The sequence below is a fragment of the Muscardinus avellanarius genome, assembly GCF_963383645.1.
Source record: "Muscardinus avellanarius genome assembly, chromosome: 8".
Classification (NCBI taxonomy): Eukaryota; Metazoa; Chordata; class Mammalia; order Rodentia; family Gliridae; genus Muscardinus; species Muscardinus avellanarius.
The window spans coordinates 106,607,564-106,634,926 of record NC_137794.1 but is presented as its reverse complement, the minus strand read 5'-3'; the positions used below and the strand labels follow the sequence as shown (position 1 = coordinate 106,634,926).

The window sequence follows — 27,363 nt, the reverse complement described above, 5'->3', positions numbered from 1 at the left end:
TGAAACCTTCTCTCCCATATAAGTCACATATGTATTTTTTGTGGCCCTGGTCCTCATACTGTTATCAAGAGAAGCAGGAGGCTGACATGCCAAGCAATAATGCCTTCTTCACCTCTGCAATTAGACTTGGAGGTGGTCGAGAGACCACGGTGCACGCCTAGACCACGGTGCACGCCTAGACCACGGTGCACGCCTAGACCAACGGTGCACGCCTAGACCAACTGTGCATGCCTAGACCAACGGTGCATGCCTAGACCACGGGGCACACCTAGACCGCGGGGCACGCCTAGACCGCGGGGCACGCCTAGACCAATGGTGCACGCCTAGACCACGGGGCACGCCTAGACCACGGGGCACGCCTAGACCGCGGGGCACGCCTAGACCACGGGGCACGCCTAGACCACGGGGCACGCCTAGACCGCGGGGCACGCCTAGACCACGGTGCACGCCTAGACCACGGTGCACGCCTAGACCACGGGGCACGCCTAGACCACGGTGCACGCCTAGACCACGGGGCACGCCTAGACCACGGGGCATGCCTAGACCACGGTGCACGCCTAGACCACAGTACACTCCTACGGGAAGCCTCCCATCAGGGCTGCTCCTTCCACAACCTCTCCTCCTCCCTCAACCTCTATCTCCAGAGTGACACATAGGTCTACTCAGAGCTAGGACTAGAGGAAATTGCAACATGACTCAGAACAATTGCTCAGAACTTTTTTTTAAGTGAAAGCAGCTACATTATGGGGCAAGGACATGACAAAAAGGTGAGAATCTGCTCTGAGTCATAAAAGACACAAAGGAAGCGCTGGGACTCAGGTGCATCTTCATTTAGTCTGCAAAATCCAAGTTTTCATTTTCCTACAATCTCTGAGCACACATGAGCATTTAAGTTGGCTCGTGGCAGTGGATACCATCTGAGAAGGCCTCTGGGAGGGAGATTTTAAAGAATAAATAGTGTGATTCAACAGTGCCCTGTTCTTGGTAAATATTCAATATTAGGTAAGGTTGAAGACACCCAAACAGTAGCAGGTCAAAATTATATTTTAACTGGGCTCATAGTCTCTAAAAGCGAAGGAGTCAGTAGCAAAAGAGACTCAGCTAACTAGCTGAGGTTCTTCTAGTGCCCTTGGGACAGAAAGCCAATACCCTCTAATGCCTAAGCTCCCCTGAAGCCAAGTGGACAAGCCATCCCTTCCTCACCCATCCCAGAGCTATTTATTTTACCAAACAGGTTGATAAAATTTGGCTTTGAGAACATCTTGCTCTGTAGCAAGATTTTAAATGCTAGTTCTGTACTGGGTGTGATGCGGCACACCTGCTCTCCCAGTACTTGGGAGGCCGAGACAGGAGGATCACATTTTAGAGGACAGCCACATCAAGTAGTGAGACTATCACCAACCTAGTGAGACCCTGTTTCAAAATAAAAAATAAAATAGGACTGGAGGTATAGTTTGGAGGTAGAATGCCCCTGAGTTCAACCCCTAAACTTTAAAAAATAAATCTTGCCCCCCCAAAATCACCTTGTTCTCACTAAAGAAGATAAAACTTATTATTTTTTTTTTTCAGTACTGGGGATGGAACCCAGAGGCATTCCATTCTCCGAGCTATACCCCCAGCCCTATTTTTTATTCTTTATTTTTTGAAACAGAGTCTCACTGAGTTGCAAAGGGCCTCACTAAGTAGCTGAGGCTGTCTGCGAACCACGACCCTCCTGTCTCAGCCTCCTAAATGCTAGGATTACAAACATGTGCCACCATGCCCAGCTAAGATAAAACTTTTTAACCTACCAAACATCAGCACATAATGTGCACTTGGTGCCCAACAATCCAGCTGTGTCGCCACCACCATCAACACAATCTATTCCGTTCTCAACCTAATAATTTATTTGCCATCCAGGGGTTGTTACTTATTTAATGCTCCTCGGTGTCTCTTAGCACATTACAAAACGAAAGCATTAATACCTAATACCACCCAACCAGTTCGCCCTGAAAATAAAGACAAAATTAAAAATGCCACTGACTAAACACAGTGCTGCTCACGTTGTAGCTACTTGACTGTGGGCTCTGTAATGTCAAGAATGCCAAGTCAAAACCAAAGCTGGATCATTAGGATGTGTACGCAAATCAAAATCACGTAGCCAGAGCTCATAAATTGCAAAAGGGGAAGGCCCTGGGTAGACGTCACCTGACTGCTGACCTTCGTGGAACTCTAAGTAACTTTTTCATCACACGTGTCTGAGCAAGTTTCCAGTGGCTCAGAGCTTTCGTCAGTTCTCAACTGGTCGGTTCCCAGTAATTTCCTAAGAGTAAAGAGCAGAGGGGATCTGGGAAGAAAGCATCTCACCATCTGGACCTTCACGTACCACTGCCTTAAAAACCTGCACAATCTTACGGGCTTCAACTTCAATGCAGGGTGTGAAGGAAAATAGATGACCAAATGCTAAATTCTAACAGGGCTCTTCTAAGATTTATTTTTCTTTTAAGCAGCTCTCCATATTCATGAGGACGAAACACAATGTCAAGCAAAAGGCTCATTAGATCAGATGTGTGAGCAAAAGGACCCACGGGGGGGGGGGGGGACAGCGGGGCAGACGTATGCAAACTTTGACGACTTAGCCAAGGACAAAGAAAGCGACAGTCAGAGTGAGACAGGCAAAACCCAGCACGCTCGCACGATGTCCACCCCGCGCTCGGACCGGCAGAGCTGCAGATGGAGTCGGCACTGAGATCACGGCTCGGCCTGCGAAATTCAAACTCTCTGCTTTCTTTTCACCTATCAGTGAAATTTTATACTATTTCCAGTCTAGGCTGTCTAGGAAGGAAGTAAAGACGTAGACGTAGAGGCTGCCAGGCTTGGAGGACAGGAGGGAGGCACCGGCACAGAGGGCCGCCCTTCAGCCCCACCCTGAAATCCTACAGCTGTGCCTAAACGCGAGGGGGCCCGGGGCAGGCCCACCACCCGGGCTCCGGCGGCCACGCAAGCTACTCTCTGAACTTGGCCCTTTATTTGGCTTGGAAAGGCCAAATGCATCTTCTCAAAGTCTCCTCTCAGACAGGACAGGGCCCAAAACAGCCCCTGTGCTTCCCAAGGAAAGAGCAAGGCGCCTGCCCCGTGGCACGGAGCTCACGGGGCCAAGTCCGCCCTGTTCTAAAGCCCCTTTGCCGGTCAGGGTCAGCCCATGTGGCCTCCGCTCTGGGGCGTCTCCGGTAGCCTTCCTGTTAGTCATCGTCCCAGCAGTGCGAGGAGACGGAGGGTAATTATCCCTTCGGCTCTGGCCTGCTTGACAGGAGCCGGGCCCCCACCTGACAAGCCTCGCCCCTCCAGCCCGCCCGCTCACTCAGTGATTCAGCCCCGCTCGCTGCTCCCTCTGTAACTTCCTGTTGTTTTTGTCTTCACTTTGTGACTCTGAAGGTGACTCGTAGGGTAACAACTTATTTTCCCCTTCGCCTGGAAAAACAGGATGAAAGGGAAAGTCTGGAGAAGAATAAAGAAGCAGGGGCTGGGGCAGAGCTGGCAGGGCGGTGTTGGGGGCCATAAACAGAGGAGGGGAAGAGGACAGGAACCAGCCCTGGAGCACAGCGGCCCAAGAAGGCGAAAGAGAGGACCTCCCCGAATCCTCCTGACTCCGCTGTCCAGGTGGGAGGGCTAAGGAGCCGTGAGGGCTGTAGGCGCGCCAGGTCTGCCAGAGCTAGTGACCTGGGTCTCCAGACCAGTGTCATCAGGTCCCAGAGCCGCTGCTTTCACTGCGCTCTGCTCCTGAAGAGCTGTAGATTCCACACTTAATACAGAACACTCACACCTTGTGTGACACTTGTGTGCACATCTATAGTCCTCCAAGGCCACGGACCCCAGCCTGAGTCTCACTCAACAGGGCACCCAGCGCCTGAGCTTTAACAGACGCCGAGGACCCCTCAGCCAGCATCAGGGTGGTGGCCATTCCCAGGGGTCTGAGCTTGGGCCATAGCTCGGCTCCTGCAGCAGACCCCAACTCCAACTCCTGTTCCAGCATCTGTCTGGGCACAGGCTTGGATCGGAGGAATAAGCCCCACTGACGAGGCTGGGCGGGCTAAAGAAGACAGGACAAAGCCACCCCCAGCGGGGGCTCCTGCTGAGCCTCCTCCTTCAGCAGGAGCAGCCCTCCACTCCCCAAGCCCAGCCAAGCAGTGTGCGTGCTGGGGCTTCTCCAGCTCCTCCCCAACACCCTCAACTGAGGGCTTTCTTTTTTTCTTTTTGCATTTTGATACTTGGGTGACATCTATAACCTTGGTAAACGTGATCGTTGACAACAGGTAAGACAGGACTCTTGGGGTCACTCCGAACCTGCCACGCCCAGGAGGTACCTCCAGGCTTGGCTTGGTGTCTCAAGAGTCATGGCCTCCCCTGCTGAAGATGGAGACAGACCTAACCACGCATGCTCATTCTTTACTGACTTTCAATGACCCCCTAGAAAAGCCCATCAATGCACAACACCGTAACTGAGAAAAACTCGCTAAAAGATGGGCAGGCCTTACCTTCATGCAGACGACAAAAAGCCAAGACACTCAATTCCTAAGCCCTCAGCTTCACACTCTGGCATTGCAGGGAACAGCTCGGGATGAGGTGGCTACTGACACTGAACCCATGACTGGCTGGGCAGCTGTCAGTCATTCACACGTATTCATTTCAGTGGCTTTTTATTAGTGTGCTATTTATCTATCAGTGTGTCTATAACTTCTTATCTGGCTCAGTCTTCCAGATCAAGAAATCATTAGGTGAGTTTAATACAGAAACTCTCCAAAGCTTGTATACCTGAAACATAGCGGGTAAGGATAACTTACAGCTTAATAATCTAAAAGTTGCATAACTTTCCCCAAATCACATAGTAGTAAATCCTGGCAGATCAGGATACATATTCAGGTTTTCAACCTTCAGACCAAGATTTCCAGTATCCCCCGCCTGCAAGAAAAGGCTACCTGGAATTAAATAATCATGAAAGACTGTCACAGTACTGGAGAACAAAGCTTTTACTTTGAGAATGTTATCTCTCTGTTCATTCAACTGGGATTTAGAGAACTTGCATTTAGAAATGGCTATGTTTAGGTTTCTTTTAAAAAAAGGATCATGACTCTGACTCTACTGACGAGCACCCATGTGGAAAGACTGTGTATAAATGAATTACATTTTAATTTGGTTTTCGAACAATAACAGCAAAAAAACCATAATCCAGAAGACCTTGTAATAATGCAGGACACTCAAAGAAAGGTGTCCACCTGGAAATGCTCAAGAACTAATCACATAGTTCTGCCCTCTTTTCCTTTCCCCTTAGCTTCTTAGATCTGCAAGCCCTCAAAAGCAATTCATGTGCAAACCTTAAAAGATGGAGCTAAGTGGGTGGGCAGGAGTTAAATATTAAATGCAAGTTATGTTCACACTGTGTACAAAAACCTACCCATTAGTGCGCATTCTCTTTTCTTCTACCTTGAAAAAATAAACAGGACAAAATATATCTTAAACATGATTAAATTGCAAAGAGCACAACACACGGCTGTCATGCTGTATATCTCCAGATTCTCCATGCGCACTGTTCTATCAACACAACGCCTACAAACTGCAAAAATAATCACTGCCAAAGCCACACTAGGTGATTACATAAAACTCTTCTAAAAAGCTGCAAGATTATTTAATCGGGAAGAAGTAAATGGGTAACTCTGCTTACCTTGTAGGAAACGGGTTTCAGTTCTTGGTGGATTTTCTCTTATAGCTTTAAGCCAGATACAAACATGTGCTACATTCCAAGGAGATTTTATAAGCATAAAATTATTTGCTATATTCAAATTCTTCTTTTCTCTAACACATTTTATAGAGTGTAAATACACTCACAGGCCATTCTGATATCTGCATATTTCAAACCGACGAAACTACTTCAGACACAGATTTAAAGTCCACAGAAAAGTTGACGGCGCCAGAGAACAGCCGGGATGCCCGGGACACTCTCTGATCCCAGGCTATAAAGTGCGCAGAGGCTGCAGCCAGGACCCCTCCTGCAAAGAGAAGTACCTTCTCATCGACATCACAGTCTGTAGGCATTCTGAGAGTGAACTCAACTTTCAGTGGAGAAAAGAAAACCCTGCAAGCCTGCCTACGTTTGGATCAGAATCTCCAATCCACGAAAATCCAAGCCCTCGTGTACTTACGTGCTCTATATAAGAAGGAAAAGTTGGAAGGAACCTGCTCCCTCTAGGAGAAAGAATCGCATCTCCAGCCGGCTGTTGGGAAATGTGCGAGGCACACGTCCTCGCACACTCTCATCCCCAGGCACTGAAATGAAACAATCCCAAACTGCTCTCCCAGTCACAGCCACAAGGGCATCCTGGCGCCACCACGCTCTTCCTTCTCTGAAGCAGCACGGTGACTGGGGGAGGGCCGGCCCCTTCTCTACATTCCCACCCGGCACTGTGAGCCCGCCTGCTTGGAGAGGCGCCGGGTTATGGCAGACGTGGAGACATACAACCACCAAGTGCTCCGTCCCCAGAGCCTGCTGCAAGCGCAGAACACGAAGGCAATGAGCACGTCTGCGGGGGACTGCTTAACACACCTCGAGTTCCCACCAACCCCAAGCTCCTCCAACCCCCTCGCTCAAGGAGAAACTGTTTATGCCTTTCGAACTCCCGACTATTACAATAGCACATGCTAATTGCTAACAATGCTGGGTGGGGGGATCCCCCACATAGGAGGGGCTGACAGGGTCGCACAAAGAGCTGTGACAGTAATAGGCACCCTTAAAGAGGAGAAGGCGATCAATTATGAACCGTCTGCAGAAATTGCGGGGCTGTCAAAAGCCCTGGTTACAGCTGTGCTTCGTCAAGCCAGGCCTTGTTTGATTTTCAATGGAAATGATTCCCAACTCTCAAGTCTGGCCGACTTGTTAAATATCCCAAACGACCCAGGTTCAACCAGAGTCTAATCGGAAAACAAGTTAATGGCCCCTGAAAAGACCCCAGGAGCAGAGGCAGCTCTTCTCCCCGCAGAGAGCTTGCCTCCTGTGGGCATCCCGGGACTTGGAGGGGACAGCACGCCAGGGGGTCCTGAAGATTCATTTCAGCACGCACTGGGCATGCATCCTAAGCCAAGTCACCACTGGGAAAGCAAGAGGTCGCTTTTAGACATAGCTGATATATCTAAGAGGTTAAAAACAATAGAACAGATTTTTAATCTTTCAATTCAAAACTTCCTTTCCTTTTCACTTTTATCTACCATAATTATTCCGAAATGCTGCAAAATCCAAAACATTTTGAATACCAACATGATTCCAGAAGGTGGATCTTCCGCAAGTGACCTCATGTGACAGGTTATGGTCAAAAAGTAAGTTCATTAAAAACACTGTAAGGTTACCTTCCACCGGTAATTTGCAGATATAAAACAAATGAATTTCATGTTTAGACCTGAGTCCATCTCTAAGATAGCTAATGTATATACAAATATCCCAAAGTCTGGAATCCAAAACCCTTCTGGTCTTCAGTGTCTCAAAGAAGGGAGACTTGATTCCTATTCTCTTTCAACAGGATTTTTTTTTCTTATGTGTTCTTTGGTGTGTATGTATGAATGCATGTACATTCTGCCTTCACCAATTTTAACAATGGAAATACAAGCTCAGATCCCCCATTTCCAACCTCAGCTTCTGCTTTTATACCTCTTATAAATCTCTGATGCTCCCAGGGTCTCTCTGTAACCGTTTTGCTTAGCTCTGACAGGCCTACCACAGAACAATTGGAAATGGCCTTGACATGCTAACTTTTCCCTTATCTGCTTTATTGAATCTCAAGATACAATAAATTGGGAGGGGGGATTAATTTCCTTCTTAAGAACTTTAATGTGCAACCCGAGCCCATTATCACAGAGAGGAAACCATTATCCCTAATGGCGTTAAGTGATTCCCCAGCTGCCTCGCTGTGCCAGTGCCCCATGGCACGCGCCGTGAAGAGAAAGCCTCGCCTCGATTCAAGGCTCTGTGCCTTCCAGGAGTGTTTGCTTTCTTTAAAAGACAAAACAAGGAGACATGTCTATTTGATGCTCTCAGATCCATTGCATCATAAAAGAATTGATGAATATTAGCTATATTACTGAGTTTTTGAAAACAAGTAATCCATCAGAGACAACAGTAGTAAGACTGAAAATACCGATAGAAGTCAGTTCAGTTTAAAAAAAAAAAAAATGGGATCCTGGGGGTATAAAAAGGCCAAAGAAAGCCTTTGAGGAAACCAAAGGACAGGGTAGAGAGCTTTTGGAAGAGGTGGGTGGGGCGTGGAGGAGTTCAGGGAGTAAAGAAGGAAAAGACAGGAGGGAGAGAGGAGGCTGCACCCCAGCAGCCAGCCGAAGCCAGCAGGCCGTCCCCGTCCACCCTTCCCACTGGACGCCTCCGCCCTGAAGCCTGTGCCACTCACCCAGCCACTGGTTCCTGCCGGCGGCAGCCCAAACCCAAGCGGCACACAGCCCTGCTGTAGCTTTTTATCTAAATACCTGTCGTCATTTGCTCCCTTCATCCCTATTTTGTATTTAAGACAAAAGCGAGAAACACAAAACTGTCATAATTTCAAAATCCAGGCTGGATTTTAAAGTATGTCATATCAGTTCAATTCTAAAAGTATAGTTGACTATGAGCAGTTAAAACAGTTGGGAAGGAACGGAAAATAGCCAGTGCTGCAGAAGATGCGGAGAAACCGGAGCCCAATACGGAGTTGATGGGAACGCGAGAGGCTCGGCGCTGCGGAGGGCTCACACAACCTAGGAGCTCTGCTCCGCAGTGTACACCCCAAGAATAGAAGAATTTCAGCACGTACTTGTGTGCCAGTGTTCACTACAGTGTCGCTCAAGATCCCAAAGGTAGCAACAGTCTAGGCATCTATCAACAGATGGGTAGGTAGGCAAAACATCACTATACCTCTGATGTGGTCTATACATTTGATGCAATATTATTCAGACTTAAAAAGGAATGAAAATCCAACATGCTACAACATGGATGAACCTAGAAGACATCATGTTAAGCAAAGTCAAGGGGAAGAAAGGACACATGTATAATTCCACTCATCTGTGAGGCACCTAGAATTGGTAAATGAGAAGAAAGTACAGTAGATGTTGCCAGGAGGGTGGGGGAAGAGCAGACAGAGTTATTGTCTAATGGGCATGGTTTCTTTGTGGAATGATGAAAGGCTCTGTAGGTGGTGGGTGGAGAAGGCTGCGAAACCATGCAAAGGTACTGAAGGGCGCTGAGTTGTATCATGGCAATGGTGGCCAATTGTATGTTACCTATTCCTCATCAAAACAAAATGATAGAGTTTTAAAAATAACACCTTGGCCAAAAAATAGTAATAATAACCACTGACATGAGTTCAGGTATGAGCTTGGGATTTCCTGGTCAAAACCACTTGGCAAAGCCGTACCAAAGAATGGCACCATTAGCCTTGCTCTTTGATGGATGCCAGAAGTCACGAGGACTTCTACTGGGAGTCAATGGTTCCTATTAGTTCTTCACTTTAAAAAAATAAAAAGGAACCCATATTCACTGTGGAGAAAAAAAAAATACCTCTACCAATTGCCGGAAGGAGAGGTAGGATGGCCACATTTTCTATCTCCCCACTCCAGGTAAGGGACCCTGGCCTGCCTGGTCCTTGGTCTGCGGACTGGGGCAGCACCTTACCCTGAATGTCTGCTCCATCTTCTCCCTGTGGGTCGCCTGATCCAGAGTGCCGTCTGTCTGGCTCCTTTTCAGACCAGTTGTGATGTCAGGGACATTGCTGAAATCTGCAGGGAAACAAAAAAATGATAAGACATGCGTGAATGTGGCCATTTGGGGAGCATAGCAATTAACTGGCTGAAGGGATCAGAGAACAGAAGCAAGGAAAGGAGAACAGACAGCCTCGAGGGCAGCGTGCTGCCATCCTCAGGGACCCCGAAGCTGCACCTCGCATGTAGCTGGTCTGAAAAAACCTGTGCTCGGGCTAACTGAAGAAGCGGCGTCTTCTGCTTCTTCTGATCAAAGGAGACCAATACAGTAACGACTTCGGGGACCTGTGACTCGCCCCATGACTACGCAAACCATACTTCACTAAGCTCTGATCTTTAATAGTGGTGGCACATGCCTGGAATTACAGTACTTGGGAGGCTGAGACAGGAGCAGCACAGGTTCAAGGACAGATTCATCAAGTCGTGAGACTCCAACCTAGTGAGGCCCTGTTTCAAAATAAAAATAAGGCTCAAGGTGGAGCTTAGAAGTAGAATGTCCCTGGGTTCAATCCCCTGTGCCACAAAAAAACAAAATTAAATAATTTTTTGGACAAAGAAACTGTGGTGACCTTTGACTAAGTGAGAGAGGAATCACTAAGGATATCTTAGAAAACTAATTAGATGGTATCACGGGCACTCATTACAATCATCACTTGCTCAACTGCACATAAACCACTGGCCTTAAACGCAACTTCATCCTAAATTGAAAGTCCTAAGAAGAGGAGAAATTCTTTAACTTCCAAATTAAAGGTGAAGAAATAATGTAGTGGTAAATAGAGCTACGGTGTTCCAGGCTACGACTATACACACATCCCGTCCTCAACAGCTCCCTCCACTGCTTCCCTGGTCAACTAATTCAGGAGAGATGGAAGGACCAGCCTCTAGTAAAACATAACATGGGTGGTCCTTCCAATTCTGATGTTTGGTAGCCTGCCCCTCAACCAGGTGAAGCCAGATGGTTTCTGATCCCAGGCAGCTACAAGAAGTCAGCATGTTGAAATTGGCTAAGCCAAAAAGACAATGACAAGCTTGCTGAAAAGGGAACCGTTCAGCAGGGCAGGGGTTAGGAGGACGGTCTCTGAAAGGCCCGAGCAGCTCTGAGAACCCTGGGAGGTTGACCCAGTGGACGGGTAGGAATCTTAAGACCCACTCCATTACCAGCCATAGCTCAGGCGCTGAGACGGGAGACTCCAGAAAACATCTTAACGAGTTATAGAATTCTACAGCTCCAAGAGTTTTTCCCCTGCCTCTTCCGACACCCTAATCCTACCCACATCACACACTCCAATGCTGTTAGTGGCGGGGATAGTTGGCTTGGTGAGGTGTGCTGATCACAGAGGTAGGAGCCGGCCTGAGGAGACGCCATGCTCTCCCCACTGGGCTTGCCGCTCCCAACCCTCGGTGCCCACCACAGAGGCCGTCACTCCCCAGCAACCGGGCCGCCTAGGAAGTAACTACGATCCGAACCCCAAATGGTCAAGCACTGTCCCGCCTCTATGGTCTCCTTGCTCTGCTAAGGGAGACCATCTTAAATAACCACGAAAGAAAAACAGCCTCATTCCTGCAGGTTCGGCATCGACATGTCTTTCCATGAACCTATTCAGCGCATCCTTGGGGAGCACTAGTCATTTTCTAAGTGCCACGCTAGGTGCTGGGATTCAGAGTAAGTCAGGCATCCTCAAGGCTGGCTTCCAAGAAGAGAGGGAGGCAGAGACCTGAGAACAGCGACGCATCCAGGGATATGAGGAGAGTCCCTGAGGCGCTGAGTGAAGGACGTTCATTCTCCCTGGACCTTGTATATGTCCAAGTGGATATATATATATATATATATAGATAGATAGATATAGACACACACACACACACACACACACACACACACACACACACACACATCTGGGAGTGTAGCCCAGAGGTAGAAGGGTTTTCAGGAACCCCCGTACCACCAAAAAAAAAAAAAAAAAAAAAAACTTCGTAAGCTTTACTTCGGAGGGGCATTTTATTTGTCTTAAGGATGAAGATGAGCCGGGTGCGATGCTGCACACCTGTAATTCTAGCACTTGGGAGGCTGAGGCAGGACAACCACAGGTTCACAACCAGCCTCGGAAACAGTGAGACCTTGTTTGAAACCAAAAATAAAAGCGGTCTGGGGTGTAGCTCAGAGGTAGAATGTCCCCGGGTTCAGCCTCCAGTACAATTCAAAAAAGATGAAATGACAAGACGAGGCGCGTGGGGAGGGGTGCCGTGAGTGAGAAGCAGCTGAGGGGCGTGGATGGGACTTAGACCTGAGGATGATCAGGAACGGGTTGTGGTGGCAGCAGATAAAAAACGGCAGGGAGTTAGGGGCGACCAGGATGGGGCACGGGGAAAGTCACAGCCACGCTGCAGGTGCCAGGTTCAAGGACCCAGATGGACACAAAATGGAGCAACAGCACAAAAGTAAGTGACGGCAGAGAGCCCGAGGAGCTCGACGCCGTGGGTCACCCCTGACGTCTGAGAAATCCAGAGAAGAGAGGTACTAAGGTGGACGGTGGGCTTCCATGTCCTCAGTGAGCAGGGGGATGGGAACACAGGCAGGGAGGGTGGGGATGGGCAGCTTAGCTTCGGCGGTGCTGAGGCTGAGACACATCTGGACCAGCCGCTGGAGATGGTCGTGGTCAGGCCCAGGAAGGTGTTCACAGAGGCGTGGGTTTGGAAGCCAGATCACAGCTGGCAGTGAAGCCGAGCAGACAGAGGGCAGGGCCATGGCAGGGCCAAGGGGCGAGCCTGGCGAGCCCAATGCAAAGGGCACAGGGAGGAACAGCCGGCAGAGGTGAGGCAGGCAGAGAAGTAGAAGGAAACCAAGGAAAGTAGCATCACAGACGCGCATGCTGTGGAAGGACATTACCTAGGTAACAGAATCAGATCTGCATGGTGCTGCCTTTACCTTGTAAACGCGGAGCTTTGCTATTTCCAGTGAGTTCTCTCAGGCACAGGAGATATGACACACAGGCCACACAAGCACCCGGTCAGGCTGCGGATGTCTAGGGCACCTACCATGCAGCCGTCAGGTACTAAGTCCTGCGGGTGGGGATGACGGGGACCTCGAGGCCCATGGAGAATCGGGCCTGGCCAGGGCAGGAGGCGCTCTGGAGCCGGGTGCCAGATGGATGCTAGCAAAAATAGCAGGGCGGCCATGTGGGCGCCAGCAAACGCTGAGTCATCCATTCAATATAGTCACAAAACTTCGGAACTTAAGAGCAGAAAACTCCCCAAACCACTGTTTGTCCCTTACAAAGAGATACTCATTTGCATGCTGAGGCTGCATGCAGGTAGGCAAGAGGAAGCGCTGATTCACCTGGCAGCAGAACCTCTGAGGCCCTCCTGTCAGAACCCTGCCGACCCCAGATACAAGGCTCGGCCAGGCACCGGGGAGGCCGCCCCATCACCTGCAGCACCCTGTAGCTTCAGGACCCTCGGGGGGCTCCCTTCTGCATCCTGCATGGCCCTGGGAACCAATGCCAAGGATCCAAGAGGAAAGCTCAGCCCAGACAGTCCCTGGGGTCTGCGGAGACAGGGCGCTGCAGAGCTGGCTGCAGAAACTGCCGTGATTTCACAGAGGCAGGGGGTATTTATCATTGGGACACATCGAGAGTGTCCAGGTAACCAGCAGTGTGCCAGTGCTGTCCTGGAGAGGGCCACGGCCCTGGGAGAGCAGGACTCACAGAGCCCCTGGCTGCCGCTGGGCTAAGAGCCTAACTTCACCAGGAGCTGCATTTTTGCAAAAGAAGTGTGCCCTGGGCCTTCTTTCTGGAGAAGAAAAGGGGACATTCTAGCAGAAGAGTAGCTAAAAAAGACGTGTGAGCTGGTAAAATCGGAAGTGCTTGTTTACAAAGCTGGTGTAGATGGGCACCCTGTCCGGGGTGCCAAATGCCTACACAAGAGCCTCGCTTCCCTCCTGCCCACCCCCAGCATGGGCTGCTCAAGCAAGGAAATACATCCTTCCCCTACCGACAAAAGCCTGGCTTCCGCCCGGCGGAGCCTCCTCACGAGGATCGACACACGGTGCCACGTCTCAGGGTGCACCCTCTGGTGTGGCCCTGAGCACTCGCTTCCCGTCACCCAGCACCCAGCACCGCGTGGTGCCCGTATCCAGACCCCTCCCGAAGAGTGGCTGGGGTGGCAGAGGAAAGCCAACGGAGTCATCAGCCCGAGTCAGGAAAGCGGTGTGTGCGGTGAATATCTCATCTGTGAATACCCTTTCTCGTCTTATTCCTTGGGGAAATTAAGTTTGGAGTGAAGTCTTACAATCTGAACAACCGAACACTTAAAAAAACTGGCAAGAGCTACTCAGTGCTCAAGTAGCAGAGGTGTGATGCCCCAAATTTACCGTTGTGGCTCCCTGTTTTTGACCCATTCGCTCAAACTACTGATACCTCATCCAGATGGAATAAAGGCTCTGAGCATCCGCCAGGGGCCGGGTACCACGTCACGGGCCACCGTGAGCCGGGCTCAGCCATCTTCCTCCTTCAGTCAACAAACATTTTGTAGAGATGGTTGACACCCCAGCAGGCGGGCAAGGAAAAGGACTGTGTCACCATGCCAAGGCATACCCCAAGCTCCTTCCAGACCACTGAGCGGAGAGCGAGCCTTCGGGTATGAGACACCTCCTCATTCGGCTTCTTCCTGAACTATGCATCAGGATGTACCCCATCAGTGCCACTGTCGGCCGAGCAGCTGGCAACCCCCAACCCTTCGCAATTAAAGGGCAAAACCTGTGTCGGGGTATTATCTTGGGTATTGACTTAGAAAAGTCAGGAAATGCTAAAGCCAAGGTTGCTCACCCACATGGCTGGTAATCTGCATATGAAGTTTATAGTGACATCACTTCCAAACCCAATCTAGCACAGTTACTACGTAGGTGTGTAGGCATTTATCTCCCCTGCTTGTGAAAGAAGCGCCAGCATATTCAGGTGCTAACTCTTACAGGTATAAGGGGAAATTCTTTGGAAATTGGTGACATCAGAAGCCTGGAAGAGGGCTGGTGTGCGTGGGGTGTCCCTGCCGGCACCCCACCTGCAGCCTAACCCTAAGGAATCCTGACCCTCATTCTCTCTGGCAGCTGTCACGTTCGGTTCATCCAGCTAGCGCCATCCCATAGTCCAGTCTTGCCCTCTGCCTCCTCCTCACTCAACCAGGTAGAAAGAGAAGAGGCACCGAGTTTCTTCCCAGACCTGGATGCCACCCAGGTGGCTACGAGCGGACCGCAGCGCCACAGGCAGCGTGGGGCTCTCAGCAGGGCGAGGACTGCTCCGCTCCTGCGGCTACCAGGAACCCACCTCCTGAGGAGGGACCACTGGTCCCAGAAGAAGCCCTCTTCCCAGAAGCCTGACTCCTGAGACCTTGGGGCCAGCAATGCTAAGAGACACTGACCGAGACTCTCAAGACAGTATCAATCTCCATGGCCACAAAAAAGAAATGCAAAATGGCAGAACATTTGTTTTCTTAAGTACAGGAAGACATGTTTTTGAAAAGTGGATGATGGTGGTTGCTATGAACTCAATGTCTCCCAAGGATTGTGTGTTGAAAAGGTAACCAGCCCCAGTGGGGCAGCGCGGGGAGGGGAGGCCTGAAGCGGCCTTAGGGCGGAGGCTCACGGGGTGGGCTCGCCTCTTCCCTGGCCCCCAAAAGGCTTTCTGCCATGCAAGGAGGCTGGAGCGCTCAGACACCAGCTGGAATCAGAATTGCCAAACTTGCCACCAATTGGGCTTCCCAGCTTCCAGAACTGTAAGCCAGCCAGGTGCTGTTTAGAAATCGCCCGGCCTGTGGCATTCAGTTAGAAAAGCACACAAAAAGCCCCGCTCCTGTCTGTGGCCCGAGGGCCCTGCTGAAGTTGACTAGAAGGATGCGGCTTGAGAACACATGGGGCTGAACCCCAGGCCTGATCAGCAATGCTCAGTCACCAGGCTAGACCCAAGCCCCTGGGAACTTTTTAAACTGTTTATCGCGTTCAAAGTGTGTATGTAGTACACTGACTGTCAGCACTATCAGATCCAAATCCCTAGTTTTGATAAAATATTTTATTATCTTAGAATAAAAATCATACCTATACTATCCTGAAAATAAAATCATACTTAATTTACCTTTACATATAATTTCATAAAATCAACATATATATAGTAGCACAAGAAGAAAAATGAATGGAAGGTAATTTGCAATTTTAAAAAATATGTGTTTCAAGCCTGTCGTGGTAGCACATGTCTGTAATCCCAGGACATGGGAGGCTGAGACAGGAGAATTGCAGGTTTGAGGCCAGCCCCAGAAACTTAGTAGTGAGACCTCAGCAACTTAGTGAGACTGTTTCTAAAAAAAAAGAGAGGTGGGTGAGGCTGGGAGTGTAGCTCAGAGGAAGGATGCCCCTGGGTTCAAATCCTATTACCAAACCAAACAAACAAACAAACAACAGAAACAAACAAACCAAGTGCTTCAATATGTTCATGGTGGGCCCTCACCACTCCAGAAGCCCACCGCCAGTGCCGCGACCAAGTCACGGCCTCCCCACACTGGCCAGGGTGTCCTGGCGGCGCAGCCACCGTGCCCTGACTCTCCAAGGTCACAACGTTGTCTAGGAAGCAGGGACTGGCTTCCTTAAGGAACTCGAAAGCGCTGGGGGCCGTGGGGAGTCAACGACCGTGCTGGTGTGTAAGCAGAGCCCGTCCTCAGCTCAGATCTCCTCCATAAAGTGCGAGAGGACGGCGCTTAGTCACGGGAGCGATGAGCGCAGGGCGAGGGGCCTGGTGCCCGCGCCCCAACCACAACGTGCCACTGTCCCCGAACCATCGCGGTGGGCAAAAAGGAGACCCACACACTCGCAAGAGGCCAGCGGGCGGGCAGTGCCAGCTCCTCTGCTGCCTGCCTCTCGCCATGGCCAGGACCTCCGCTCTTTTTTGGGGAGAGTCAAGTGGGATCGAGGATGCAGAAGCGCTCAGGGAGAGAGCGCGGAGACCACAGGAACATCGGGCCGGGCTCCCCAGAGACAGACCAGACGCGCTCATGAGAGCGGGTGAAAGTACGACATCTGGGTAAACAGCACAGTGAAATTAGTTGGGATTCTCATCCCAGGCTCCAAAATGCTTAGTTGATTAAATCATCGATCCTTCGAAATGCTCTCGGGTGTGAAAACTATAGGATATTCCTTAGAGTGAAGAAAAGGGTTTAAAAAATAGCATCGAAGAAGCCACAAGTGAATACTAAGTGGTTTAATTATCTTTTCAACTACATAATCCACGGTGGCATTATAGTCCTCGACATCTAAGACTTACATTCTATCAATCTACCCACTTCAGATACCGTGGTTGAGGTGAATTATGCTCAAAATCCATTCAGTTTTTCAGTGTCTCATAATTTCTATGGCACAATTCTATCATTGAACACCTTGTAGAGAATCAAAGAACTTTAAATCAGAAAAGAAACTCAGAACTCATTCCATCCGACTCCTTCTCCTTATGTGTCTTTTGGTTTGTTGTTGTTGCTTTAAGTACAAATGTAATTTTAAGAAATGATAAATATTTGGGTAAATCAAAGCTGCCAATTGAGGAATATCAGCACTTTGTTAAGTACAAAATTAAGATGCCTGTTCAGTTCTCTGAGCCTCACCCACTCGTGGAAGACGAGACATTAAACGCTCGAGACACAGCCATGGTGGAAGAACAGTGGGCAGTGAGTTCCTAAGGGAGGGTTAGGCTCCCTCAGCTTCTCAATTTATTTTTATTTTTATTTATTTATTTATTTATTTATTTATATTTTGGTGGTACTGGGGTTCCTGGAAGCCCTTCTACCTCCGGGCTACACTCCCAGAGCTATTTTTTATATTTTTCTTTGGAAACAGGGTCTCAAGCCAGCACGGCTGGCGCGATCCTCCTGTCTCTGCCTCCCAAGCGCGGGGATGACAAGCGTGCGCCACCATGCCCGGCACTTCAACTTTTCAATTTAAACGTGCAAGCTCTGCATAGCAATGCTTGTTTCTAACTAATTCAGATCTCCCTAAGTTTTACTCATGCTTTGACTTTAACGCACCGCGGTGTGTGATACCTAATGGCATCTGCTCTGCCGTCGTCCAGGTACATATTACTCATCATCAGTAAGACAAAAGGAGAAAAATCCATTTAATGGAAATAACAGATGATCTGCTCTAGGAGCGAGAAAAAGAACTGAGCGGACCACATTCAAAGCTAACTGAGACCTAGACCGCACCGTCAAGCAGAAGATCACCCTTGATATGACACACTTCATAGACATCAAAGTCAATCTACTTGCCTGACCCTGACCTAGGCCTCTCCACCTGCCCTTCTCCTTATTCTTGTGTCTAGGAATCTCCGAGCAGCAGTCTGAATGCCATTGTCAAGTTTGCAGATAAGTAAATTCCATCACGGCATACATATCATGCCAAAAAAATATGAATTTCATAAATCTCCCCAAGTCCACTTAACCCGGGGTCGCAGTCGAATCGGTGACGGTCTTGACAATGCCAGCAGCCACTGGTGATTCAGAGACAGAGGCGAATGCCAGCAGGAAATGTGTCTTAATAACAGGCTGCCCTGACTTGATCCAAGGTCTGCTGATGAATGGCCTTAGAGTCTAGCGAACACTCAGAAGGCAGGAACATGGCAGGTGTCACCAGGGCGGGAGCGCTGCCGGCCGCGTTCAAGATGACTGACGCACAGCTCTCCTTAGGATGGGTGCAGAAGACAAAGCAGGCCATGCCCACACCCTCGTTCTCCAGACAGGCCGTGGCTGTGGCCCAGGTGGTGTGTGCAGACATAGAAAGGTCAAGGACCTCCCGCCTTCCTTCATCGGGGCCCCTGATGCAAAGTTCAAATAGATAATCAAAGAGACCCCCAAGCAAGGTTGTGGCCCCACCAGACACTGACACCAGACACGCCAGGGCCGGGAGGGCCACCCAGGTGTTGCACGTAATCACAGCCGCGGGCAGAAAGTGCACAGCACTGCAATCCAGCCACGTAAAGAAGTTCTTCGGTGTGTGTAGTACGGGGGACTGAAACCAGAGGTGTTCTGCCCTCAACTGCACTCTCTCCCCTCAGCCCTATTTCTTTTTTTCATTATTTTGAAATAGGGTCTCGTGAAGTTGCTGAGAGCCTCACTAAGTAGCTGAGGCTGTTCTCACACCTGGGATCCTCCTGTCTCAGCCTCCCAAGTACTGGTTTTATAGATGAGTGCCACCATGCCCCCCTCACTTTAAGAATTTCAACAGAGTGGATTTTTTATTTCAAAACTCTTATGAACTAATTATTTGAAATTCTATTCAAAGATCCCTCCCCCCCCCCCAAAAAAAACCCAAAAAACTAGAAAAAAGTATGCACAAGATTCTACTGGAAGCCGGACATGGTGGTACACGCTTGTAATCCCAGTTCTTGGGAGGCTGAGACAGGAGGATCCCAGGTGTGAGACCAGCCTCAGCTACTTAGTGAGGGCCTCCACAACTCTGTGAGACCCTGTTTCAAAATAAAGAATTAAAAATAGGGCTGGGGGTGTAGCTTGGAGGTAGAGTGGCCCTGGGTTCATTCCCCAGTACCATAAAAAATAATAAAAAATATTCTATTGGAGAATGTTGCTATGGGAAAAAGGAAACACGAGCGATACCTCTTTTCAGTACATGCTACTGTTCTACTACATTAACAGAAGGCAAAGCAGAATGCTATTTAGTCATGAAGAAGAATAAAGTACTAATTCATGCTACAGCATGGATGGGGGAGCCTAGAAAACACCACCCTAAGTAAAAGAGACCAGATATGGTAGGATACATAGTTTACAATTTCGTTTATATGCAATATTCACAATAGGTCAAGTCATAGAGACAAAAAGTAGGTTAGTGGTTGCCTGGAGCTGGGGAAGGGAGAAAATAAGGACGGACTTCTGTGAGCATGCGTGGGGTCGGAGGAAGGTCTTTCTGAGGTGATGACAATGTTTCAGAATTGGATAGTGGTGCCGGCGTGGTGGCGCACGCTTGTAATCCCTGCGCTTGGGAGGCTGAGACAGGAGGATCGCGCAGGTTCGAAGCCAGCCTCAGCTACTTAGGCTCTCAGCAACTTAGTGAGACCCTGTTTCCAAATAAAATATAAAATGGGTCTAGGAGTCTAGCCTGGAGGTAGAAAGCCTCTGGGTTCCACCCCCAGTACCAAAAAAAAAAAAAAAAAAAAAATTGGTTAGTGGTTATATTGCACAATTTCACAAATATATTAAAAACTACCAGATTGTATACTTTAAAAGGTGAACTGTATAAACTATGAGTTTTATTCAATTTTGTTTCAGTGCTGGCACTAGAACCCAAGACCTCACACACAGTAGGCTAGCACTCTGTGGACCTGAACTACAACCCCAGGCCTCCCCTTTTTGTGATTTTACTTTGAGGCAGTGTCTAGCCGGATTGCTCAGGCTGGCCTCGAACTTGCAATTTCTTGTCTTCACTTCCTGAGTAGGGAGATCAAAGGTTCATGCCACCGTGCCCAGCATTTGTGTGTGTGTGTGTGTGTGTGTGTGTGTGTGTGTGTGTGTGTGTGTGTAGGGGGGACTGGAGATTAAACCCAAGGAATCCTACCCCTGAGCTACATCCCCTGCTCCTTTTTTGTTTGTTTGTTTGTTTGTTTGTGGGTTTTGCTTTTGTTTTTATTTTCACACAGGGTCTCACTCAGCTGCCGTGAGTCTCTGTTTCTGAGGCTGGTCTCAAATCTGTGATCCTCCTGTCTCAGCCTCCCAAGTACTGGGATTATAGGTGTGTACCACCATGTCCAGTTTCTGCTCCGCATTTTTAAAAAAATGGTTTTTTATTTTGTTTTTGTTCTTGTTTTGTTTTTTATGGTGCTGGGGATGAAGCAGAGACCCCCACACGTGACAGGCAGGCACTCTACCACAGAGCCACATCCCAGCCCACACTGGAGCTTCAGAAAAAAACATCAGTGCAGATTTTAAAGTAGATAAATTATAATTACAGTAAAACTCCACCATAAATGTCACCAAAAAAAAAAAAACCCCGAATCATAGGAAATACAAGGTCATATTACAAGGTTAACAAAAATCAGTATGAGCCATCAGGAATGACACCTGAATAAAGATAGTGAAAGTATTACTGTAAGCAACGGATCTTAGCCTGAGATGAGGACCCCTCCCCAGGACCCCCCCCACCCAGGGCAGGCAGGGGTCATCGCCACCCAACTCCCAGATCAGACCCAGATAAGAAGACAGGGCCGGCATCCTTTCGGTTACGTCTCAGTTTGCCGTACTGCAGGGAAAATTATTACTGGATTTTAGTCTATGTATATTAATAAAGAATTATTTAAAAGAGGAAACCACGGTTAAAATGCAGACATTCCCCCAGGTGGGTGGAAAATCAGCCACCACAGCACTGTCCTGTGTCCTGACTATGACCTTGTGCAAGGGACCAGTGACCTCATGTGTCTCTGTGCCTTGATTTACCCAGCCGTGCGAGCCAAGTGATAATAACACATCTCTGCTGCATCGGGGTGATACAAGGGATAATTAGTGCTTCTAAGGCACTTTTTGATCTTTCTACCGAGACAGCCTGCTATTATTCCGGGACCTTAGCAAGCACCTTCTCCCCGGCAGTCAGGGCCTGACTCTATTTGAGGAGGTAATGAGATTTCCATGCAGAACCAAATGGAATGCCTGGGCCGCCACCTGGCTTCTTTCACTTCCTAAGCTTTCAGAAGAAATGTGCGTTCCCACTGTCATTAAATCCTTGCTTTAATTCCATTAAATATGTGTATTTTAGAAAGACAAAGAATAAAGTTTAACCTGTTCCATCCAATCCCTCATTTTAAGAGTAACCTGTCCACACTCACACAAAACAGAGGCAGGAACTAGACCCCGGACGCCTCTGGGCTCAGAGCCTTTTACAAATACCGTTATCCCCAAATGACACTCAAGGCGCATCTCCCTATCAGTGATGAGTATGCGCGTTACATAGAACTTACTGTTCCTTTTTACTTGTGGTTTGGGTTTATCTACGTCAGAGACAACACTCGACCCATTAAAACCAATAGCATCCGGACATGGCGGCAGACACCTGCACTTTCAGTACTTGGGAGGCTGAGACAGGAGGATCACAGGTTCAAAGCCAGCCTCAGCAACTTAGTGAGAACTGTTTCAAAATCAAATAGGGCTGGGATGTAGCTCTGAGGTCGAATGCCCCTCGGTTCAATCCCCAGTACTTGCCCCATAAACAAAAAAAAACCCTGCAAAGCCGAGCAGACGTGGGGCACCAGCTGGTCTCCATGGGCTCCCAGGTGGAGGGGAAGACTCGGAGGCCTGGTTCCCAGCAGAGCACAGACGGGCCAGCATGGGGTCCCTGCCCTCGCTGCAAGCCAAGCGGGTAGAGTCTGGTCCTCTGCGGCAGATGGAGAGCAGAGAATTCCAGAAGCCTCAGGGTGTGCGCCCAGGATTCTTTTCATCCCCCGCGGCCCCAGCTAGGAGATCCTAATAACCTTCCTTTCACTAAGTAGCTACTTACTCAACGCCCGCGAGTTGCCAAGGACTGGCCAGCTGCGGCACCTTCCACATCTCTGCATTCTCCCCAGCCCGCTTTCAAGGGGTTTGCAGAGCAGGTAAATTATGACAGGCACACAGAGTGATACCGCAAGTCAGGAAATACCAACGTGTGTGCCAGTACTCAGACAGGATGGCTGCAGAGCTCAAAGCCGGGCGAGCCCCGATCTTTCTGCAACCTGCAGGCAGTACCCGCTTCCTACAGAATGCAGTCCTAGAAGAGAAGTGGGGAAGCTGGAATAAAGACTCTGCAAAATCCCACTCCCCAGACCGATGAAATTATAAAGCTTCTATCCACACTTCACCTCTTACACAGCATTTCTCGCATGTCTTTACCTCCTTTCCTGGCAAAGACACACTGACCTATTCCGGATCAAAGGACGCCCGCCGGGCACCTGGCCACGGACACTTAGGGCCATGCGCATCAGGCCTAGAGAACTTGGGTTTCTTGTCAACCCCCTGGCTCCCTCCCCATCACTTTTATGAAATGATAATGATGAAATTTAACGAACACTCAAATAGTGCTGATAATACTACTCCGTGAGGCCTGCTCCCATGCCTCAGCTCCACTGAACCCCCGCATGACCGTCAACGGCAACCCCGAAGCCAGGCTCAGACTCACAAAAGGCCTGTAGGAGAAAACAGCGTTGGAAAGGTAAGGGGAGCAGCAGGTGGTGCGACTCTGAGCGCTTCCCTGGACGCCCAGACCCGACGGCGGGCCGCTGAGGAGACCGCGGAAGGGGGGCTTTCCACCGCCGCCTCTCGAGGGGCAGCGGCCAGGGCTACAAGACACGCAGTAACTTTCCTAACAATTTCATACCCCTATTCCCAAAAAAAGTTTTCCCAGAACTACCAAGTAACAAAATTGGATAATGTGAACTTGGTCACATCCTCTCATTACAGGCTAAAGATGCAAAGGGGCCATAGGCAAGGATAAAGGACAAAAGGGTTTACCCGGGAATGGACAATGTGTAAACAGCCACGGCCGAGTACTGGAGCATCGGAAGACATTCGAAAGATGCCACGGATCGTCACTGAGTCGTCGGAAGCGAATGGAACTGAAGTGCTGCAACTGCGTTTCAGAAGCTCGTCGGTGCGCTTCCCCTATCAACGGATGTGTGTCTGCCTCACGGGGAGTGAAAATCTTAGAGTGAGCCGCTGTCACTCAAATCTCTTTCTGCATGTTGTAATTTTTTTTTTTTTTTTTTTTTTTTTTGGCGGTACCAGGGATGGAACCCAGGGGCGTTCTACCTCTGAGCTACACTCCTACCCCCATTTTTTATTCTTTATTTGGAAACAGGGCCTCGCTGAGTTGCAGAGGGCCTCACTAAGTAGCTGAGGCTGGCCGCGAACCGCGATCCACAATCCTCCCGTCTCAGCCTCCTGAATGCTGGATTACAAGCGTGAGCTACCACGCCTGGCTTGCATGTTGCTAATTTTGAGGTGGATTTTGGAGAGCGACTTTCACTGTAAAAATTTCAAAATCATCACGGACACAAGTAAAAACAGAGGCTTAGCACAAAGTGTCCCAGATGTCCTGGTCTGTCCCCGAAGCTATGCCACATTCGGACTCCCATCTTGGTTGACAGCGACTGCACCTTCCGGCTGCTCAGACTGTGGCTGGCAGTGAGGTGTAGCGGCCCCTTCCCTCGGCCAGCTCTGAGCGAGCCTTGGGGCTCAGCTCCCACTGCCAGCATCCACTCAGCGCTCCCGGTAAAGTGTGCATCAACTCAACATCACTTCTCTGAACAAACACATGGAATGGCCCAGCGTGGCGTGGCATGCCTATAATCCCAGTACTTGGGAGGCTGAGACAGGAGGATACCAGACTTGAGGCCAGCCTCCGCAACTTAGTAAGACTTTCTGCAACTTAGCAAGACCCTGTTTCAAAATAAAAAGTAAAGGGCAGGCATGGGGCTCACGCCTGTGATCCCAGTACTTGGGAGACTGAGACAAGGAGTATCATAGGTTCGAGAACAGCCACAGCAACAGAGCAAGAATCTCTGTATCTGAAAACCCTGTTTTCAACCCAAAAATAAAAAGTCTGGGGGTGTAGATTGGAGGTAGAATACCCCTGGGTTCAATCCTCAGTATCATAAGTAAGTTAATTAGTTAACTAAAATAAAATAGGCTTCAGGAATTAAAAAAAAAAAGCGCACGGGCCAGCACCTGGTTTTCTTTAGATAAAAGGCAGACCTCAAGATGCTTCCCCTGGCCTCACCTGGCCCCTGGCCTCTCGCCCTGCGGGGACCTTGTTCTTCCAGAAACACTGGCCTCCGCCCCATTCTTAAACCTGCCACTGCAAAATAACCCCAGGAATCTGGGACTGTTCCCTCGCCTGGAAAGCTCTGCGTCCAGATGTCCACGTGGCCCGGTCCCTGGCCTCCGCCCCTGGCCTCCTTCAGGCCTTCGCTCCAATGTGTCCTCTTCCTCCTGAGGCCCACCTGATTCACAGCAGCGACCTGCCTGGTCCTGTTTCCCCGGCCCTGACCTCTTTTCCTTTTTGCACATGTTTCCTGAGAGTAAGCTAGATAAATTCCTTATTTATTATGTTTTGTCTATTCCCTATTTCTATACACTAAAATATCAGCAAGTTCCAGATGGGCAAGGATTTATTTATACGCTGTGTTCAGTGTTTACCACGCCCACAACAGTCCCATCACAGAAGAGGCAGTCACTAAGGAGTCACCAAGTGAACACAGGAAAGAGAAGTTAAAGAACGGAGAGCTTTGTGCAGGGACCGCTAATTTCTCAGCCAGGCCCGAGGGCGCTGTCCGCAGTTAACAGCAAGGTGCACCTACTGTGTGTGGGAAACTGTGTGTCATTTCCTGGACTGAAGTTCTTGAACCTGGGGTTAATGGGAGAGGTTTGTTTCCCAACTTCAAGTTAAACAAAAAAAGTTCTAAGAGTCAAATCATTGTATCCCAGATTCGTCTCAAGGACTAAGCCGAGGCACAGCTCCCTCTTAGCCACGAGTCGGATTTTCTGCACGAGAGACACACCACCGCCGGGCTCTCACGTGGGCACGAGCACCCCGCTGCAAAGCTCAGAGCGGAAGGCAGGACACGGGGACGTCCCTTCTTTCACGCCCCGTCTTCTGTAGTCGTTGATTCTTATGTTCTAGCAAATCTTTAGTTCTACTTACGGCTTGAGGATTCCTGGTGGTGAAATGGAGCACTGAGCTGCCGCCGAGGCAGGCGGGGTCTCTGTCTCCGCAGTGCCCTGGAGAGGGCTGGCCGGGGCGGGGGCCACAGTGAGCCGCCACCTCTCACCCATCCCCAGATGCCCTCAGCGCCCTTCCTGACCTGGCACCAGAGTGGCACCAGAGTCTTTGACTAAGATCTACAGTGAAGAACCATGAAAAACAAGGCTACTCCTCTCACACGGGATTAAAACTATGTTTACTATGTTAACATGAAGTCAATTCACTCTTACTTTAAAATAAATTAATCAACATTTTTGCCAGGCGTGGTGGTGCACGCTTGTAATCCCCGCGCTTGGGAAACGGAGACAGGAGGATCGCACAGGTTCGAAGCCAGCCTCAGCTACTGAGTGAGGCTCTCAAGCAACTTAGTGAGACCCTGTTTCCAAATAAAACATAAAATAGGTCTGGGAGTGTAGACTGGAGGTAGAAAGCCTCTGGGTTCCACCCCCAGTACCACCAAAATAAATAAATAAATAAATAAAAAAAAAATAATAATAATAATAATAATAATGAACATTTTGACAATTTCTTGGTTTAAATTTTTAATATAAGCTGGGTGTGGTGGGCACGCTTGTAATCCCAGCATTTAGGAGGCTGAGACAGGAAGAGCACAGGTACTCAGCCGGCCTCAGCTACTCAGTGAGGCCCTCTGCAACTTAGTGAGACCCTGTTTCAAAATAAGAACCACAAAGCTGGGCATGGTGGTGCACGCTTGTAATCTCAGAATTTGGAAGGCTGAGCAGGAGGATCGCAGTTCGCGGACAGCCTCAGCTACTTAGTGAGGCCCTTTGCAACTCAGTGAGACTGTTTCAAAATAAAGCATAAAAAATAAGGGCTGGGGGTGTCGCTCAGAGGTAGAATGCCCCTGGGTTTCATCCCAGTACCTACCACACACAAAAAAAATTCTAATATAATTTGTGTGTGAGTTGGTATAGTGCTGGAGATTGAAACCAGTGGCATTCTACCTCTAAGCTATACCCCAACCTGTTTTTTTTTAATTTTTTTTTTTGAAGCAGGGTCTCACTAGATTGCTGAATCGCTGAAGCTGGCCTCGAACCTGCCATACTCCTTCCTCAGCCTTCCAAGTACTACAATTACAGGCGTGTGCTACCATGCTCAGTTCCTAATATAATAAACGACCAGGTAACAGAAGACCTCTCGGGTCCTCAATAACTTCTAACACGAGCGGCTCCACAGAGACCATCGGGTTTGGGAACAGTGGGACTGGAGAGGGTGCTACTGAGGGTGGTGAGTTTTGTCTGCCCCTGTCCTCACACCCTGACTGCAGGGACCGTCTCTCTTCACTTACATATCAGGTATACTCTCACCGCTCTGAGGGGAGACGCCGAGGCCAGCAGGGCCGCCTTCCTTCTGGAGACCCGGAGCCCGTCGGGTACAACGGCTTCCTTCCGTTCCTTCACCAACTCCCAGAGGCCGCCGCATTCCCTGGCTCGCGGCCCACACCACCCCAGCCTCTGACACTCCGGCCGCCCTCTCTCTTTTTTTTTTTTTCCCTTTTTTCTTTTTAGTTGTTCTGGGGATTGAACCCAGAGACATTCTACCTCCAAGCTGCACACCCCCAGCCCTTTTTATTTTTTAGTTTGAAATAGGGTCTCACTGATTTGATGACGGTCTTGCTAAATCGCAGAGACTGGCTTCAACCCTGCAGTCCTCTCGTCTCAGCCTTCCAGATCCTGGGAGTATCGGCCGGCACCACCACACCGTGACGACGCTGAGCCGCCCAGGCAACCCAGGCCCACTCCCCCTCAAGGCCCTTCACTAAACCCCACCAACAAGGCTCCTTTGCCCTTTACGTCTCTTCTGCCACATTTGCGCTCTGC

The 27,363-nt window shown here is 49.4% G+C and overlaps 1 protein-coding gene across 4 annotated transcripts in view; it reads right to left on the bottom strand.

Annotated features, from left to right (window-relative positions):
• The window catches only part of TIAM2 (TIAM Rac1 associated GEF 2), a gene marked incomplete at both ends in the record, with an annotated part of 113,066 nt that overhangs the window by 34,878 nt on the left and 50,825 nt on the right, over window positions 1–27,363 (bottom strand). For 3 of the 4 annotated variants that reach the window (XM_080699966.1, XM_080699968.1, XM_080699967.1), the window contains one exon: window positions 9,677–9,780. In XM_080699966.1, coding sequence (XP_080556092.1) covers window positions 9,677–9,780 — 104 coding nt within the window. Of the gene's footprint in view, window positions 1–9,616; window positions 9,781–27,363 lie in introns of all 4 variants that reach the window. The other variant, XM_080699965.1, reaches the window with a different exon arrangement.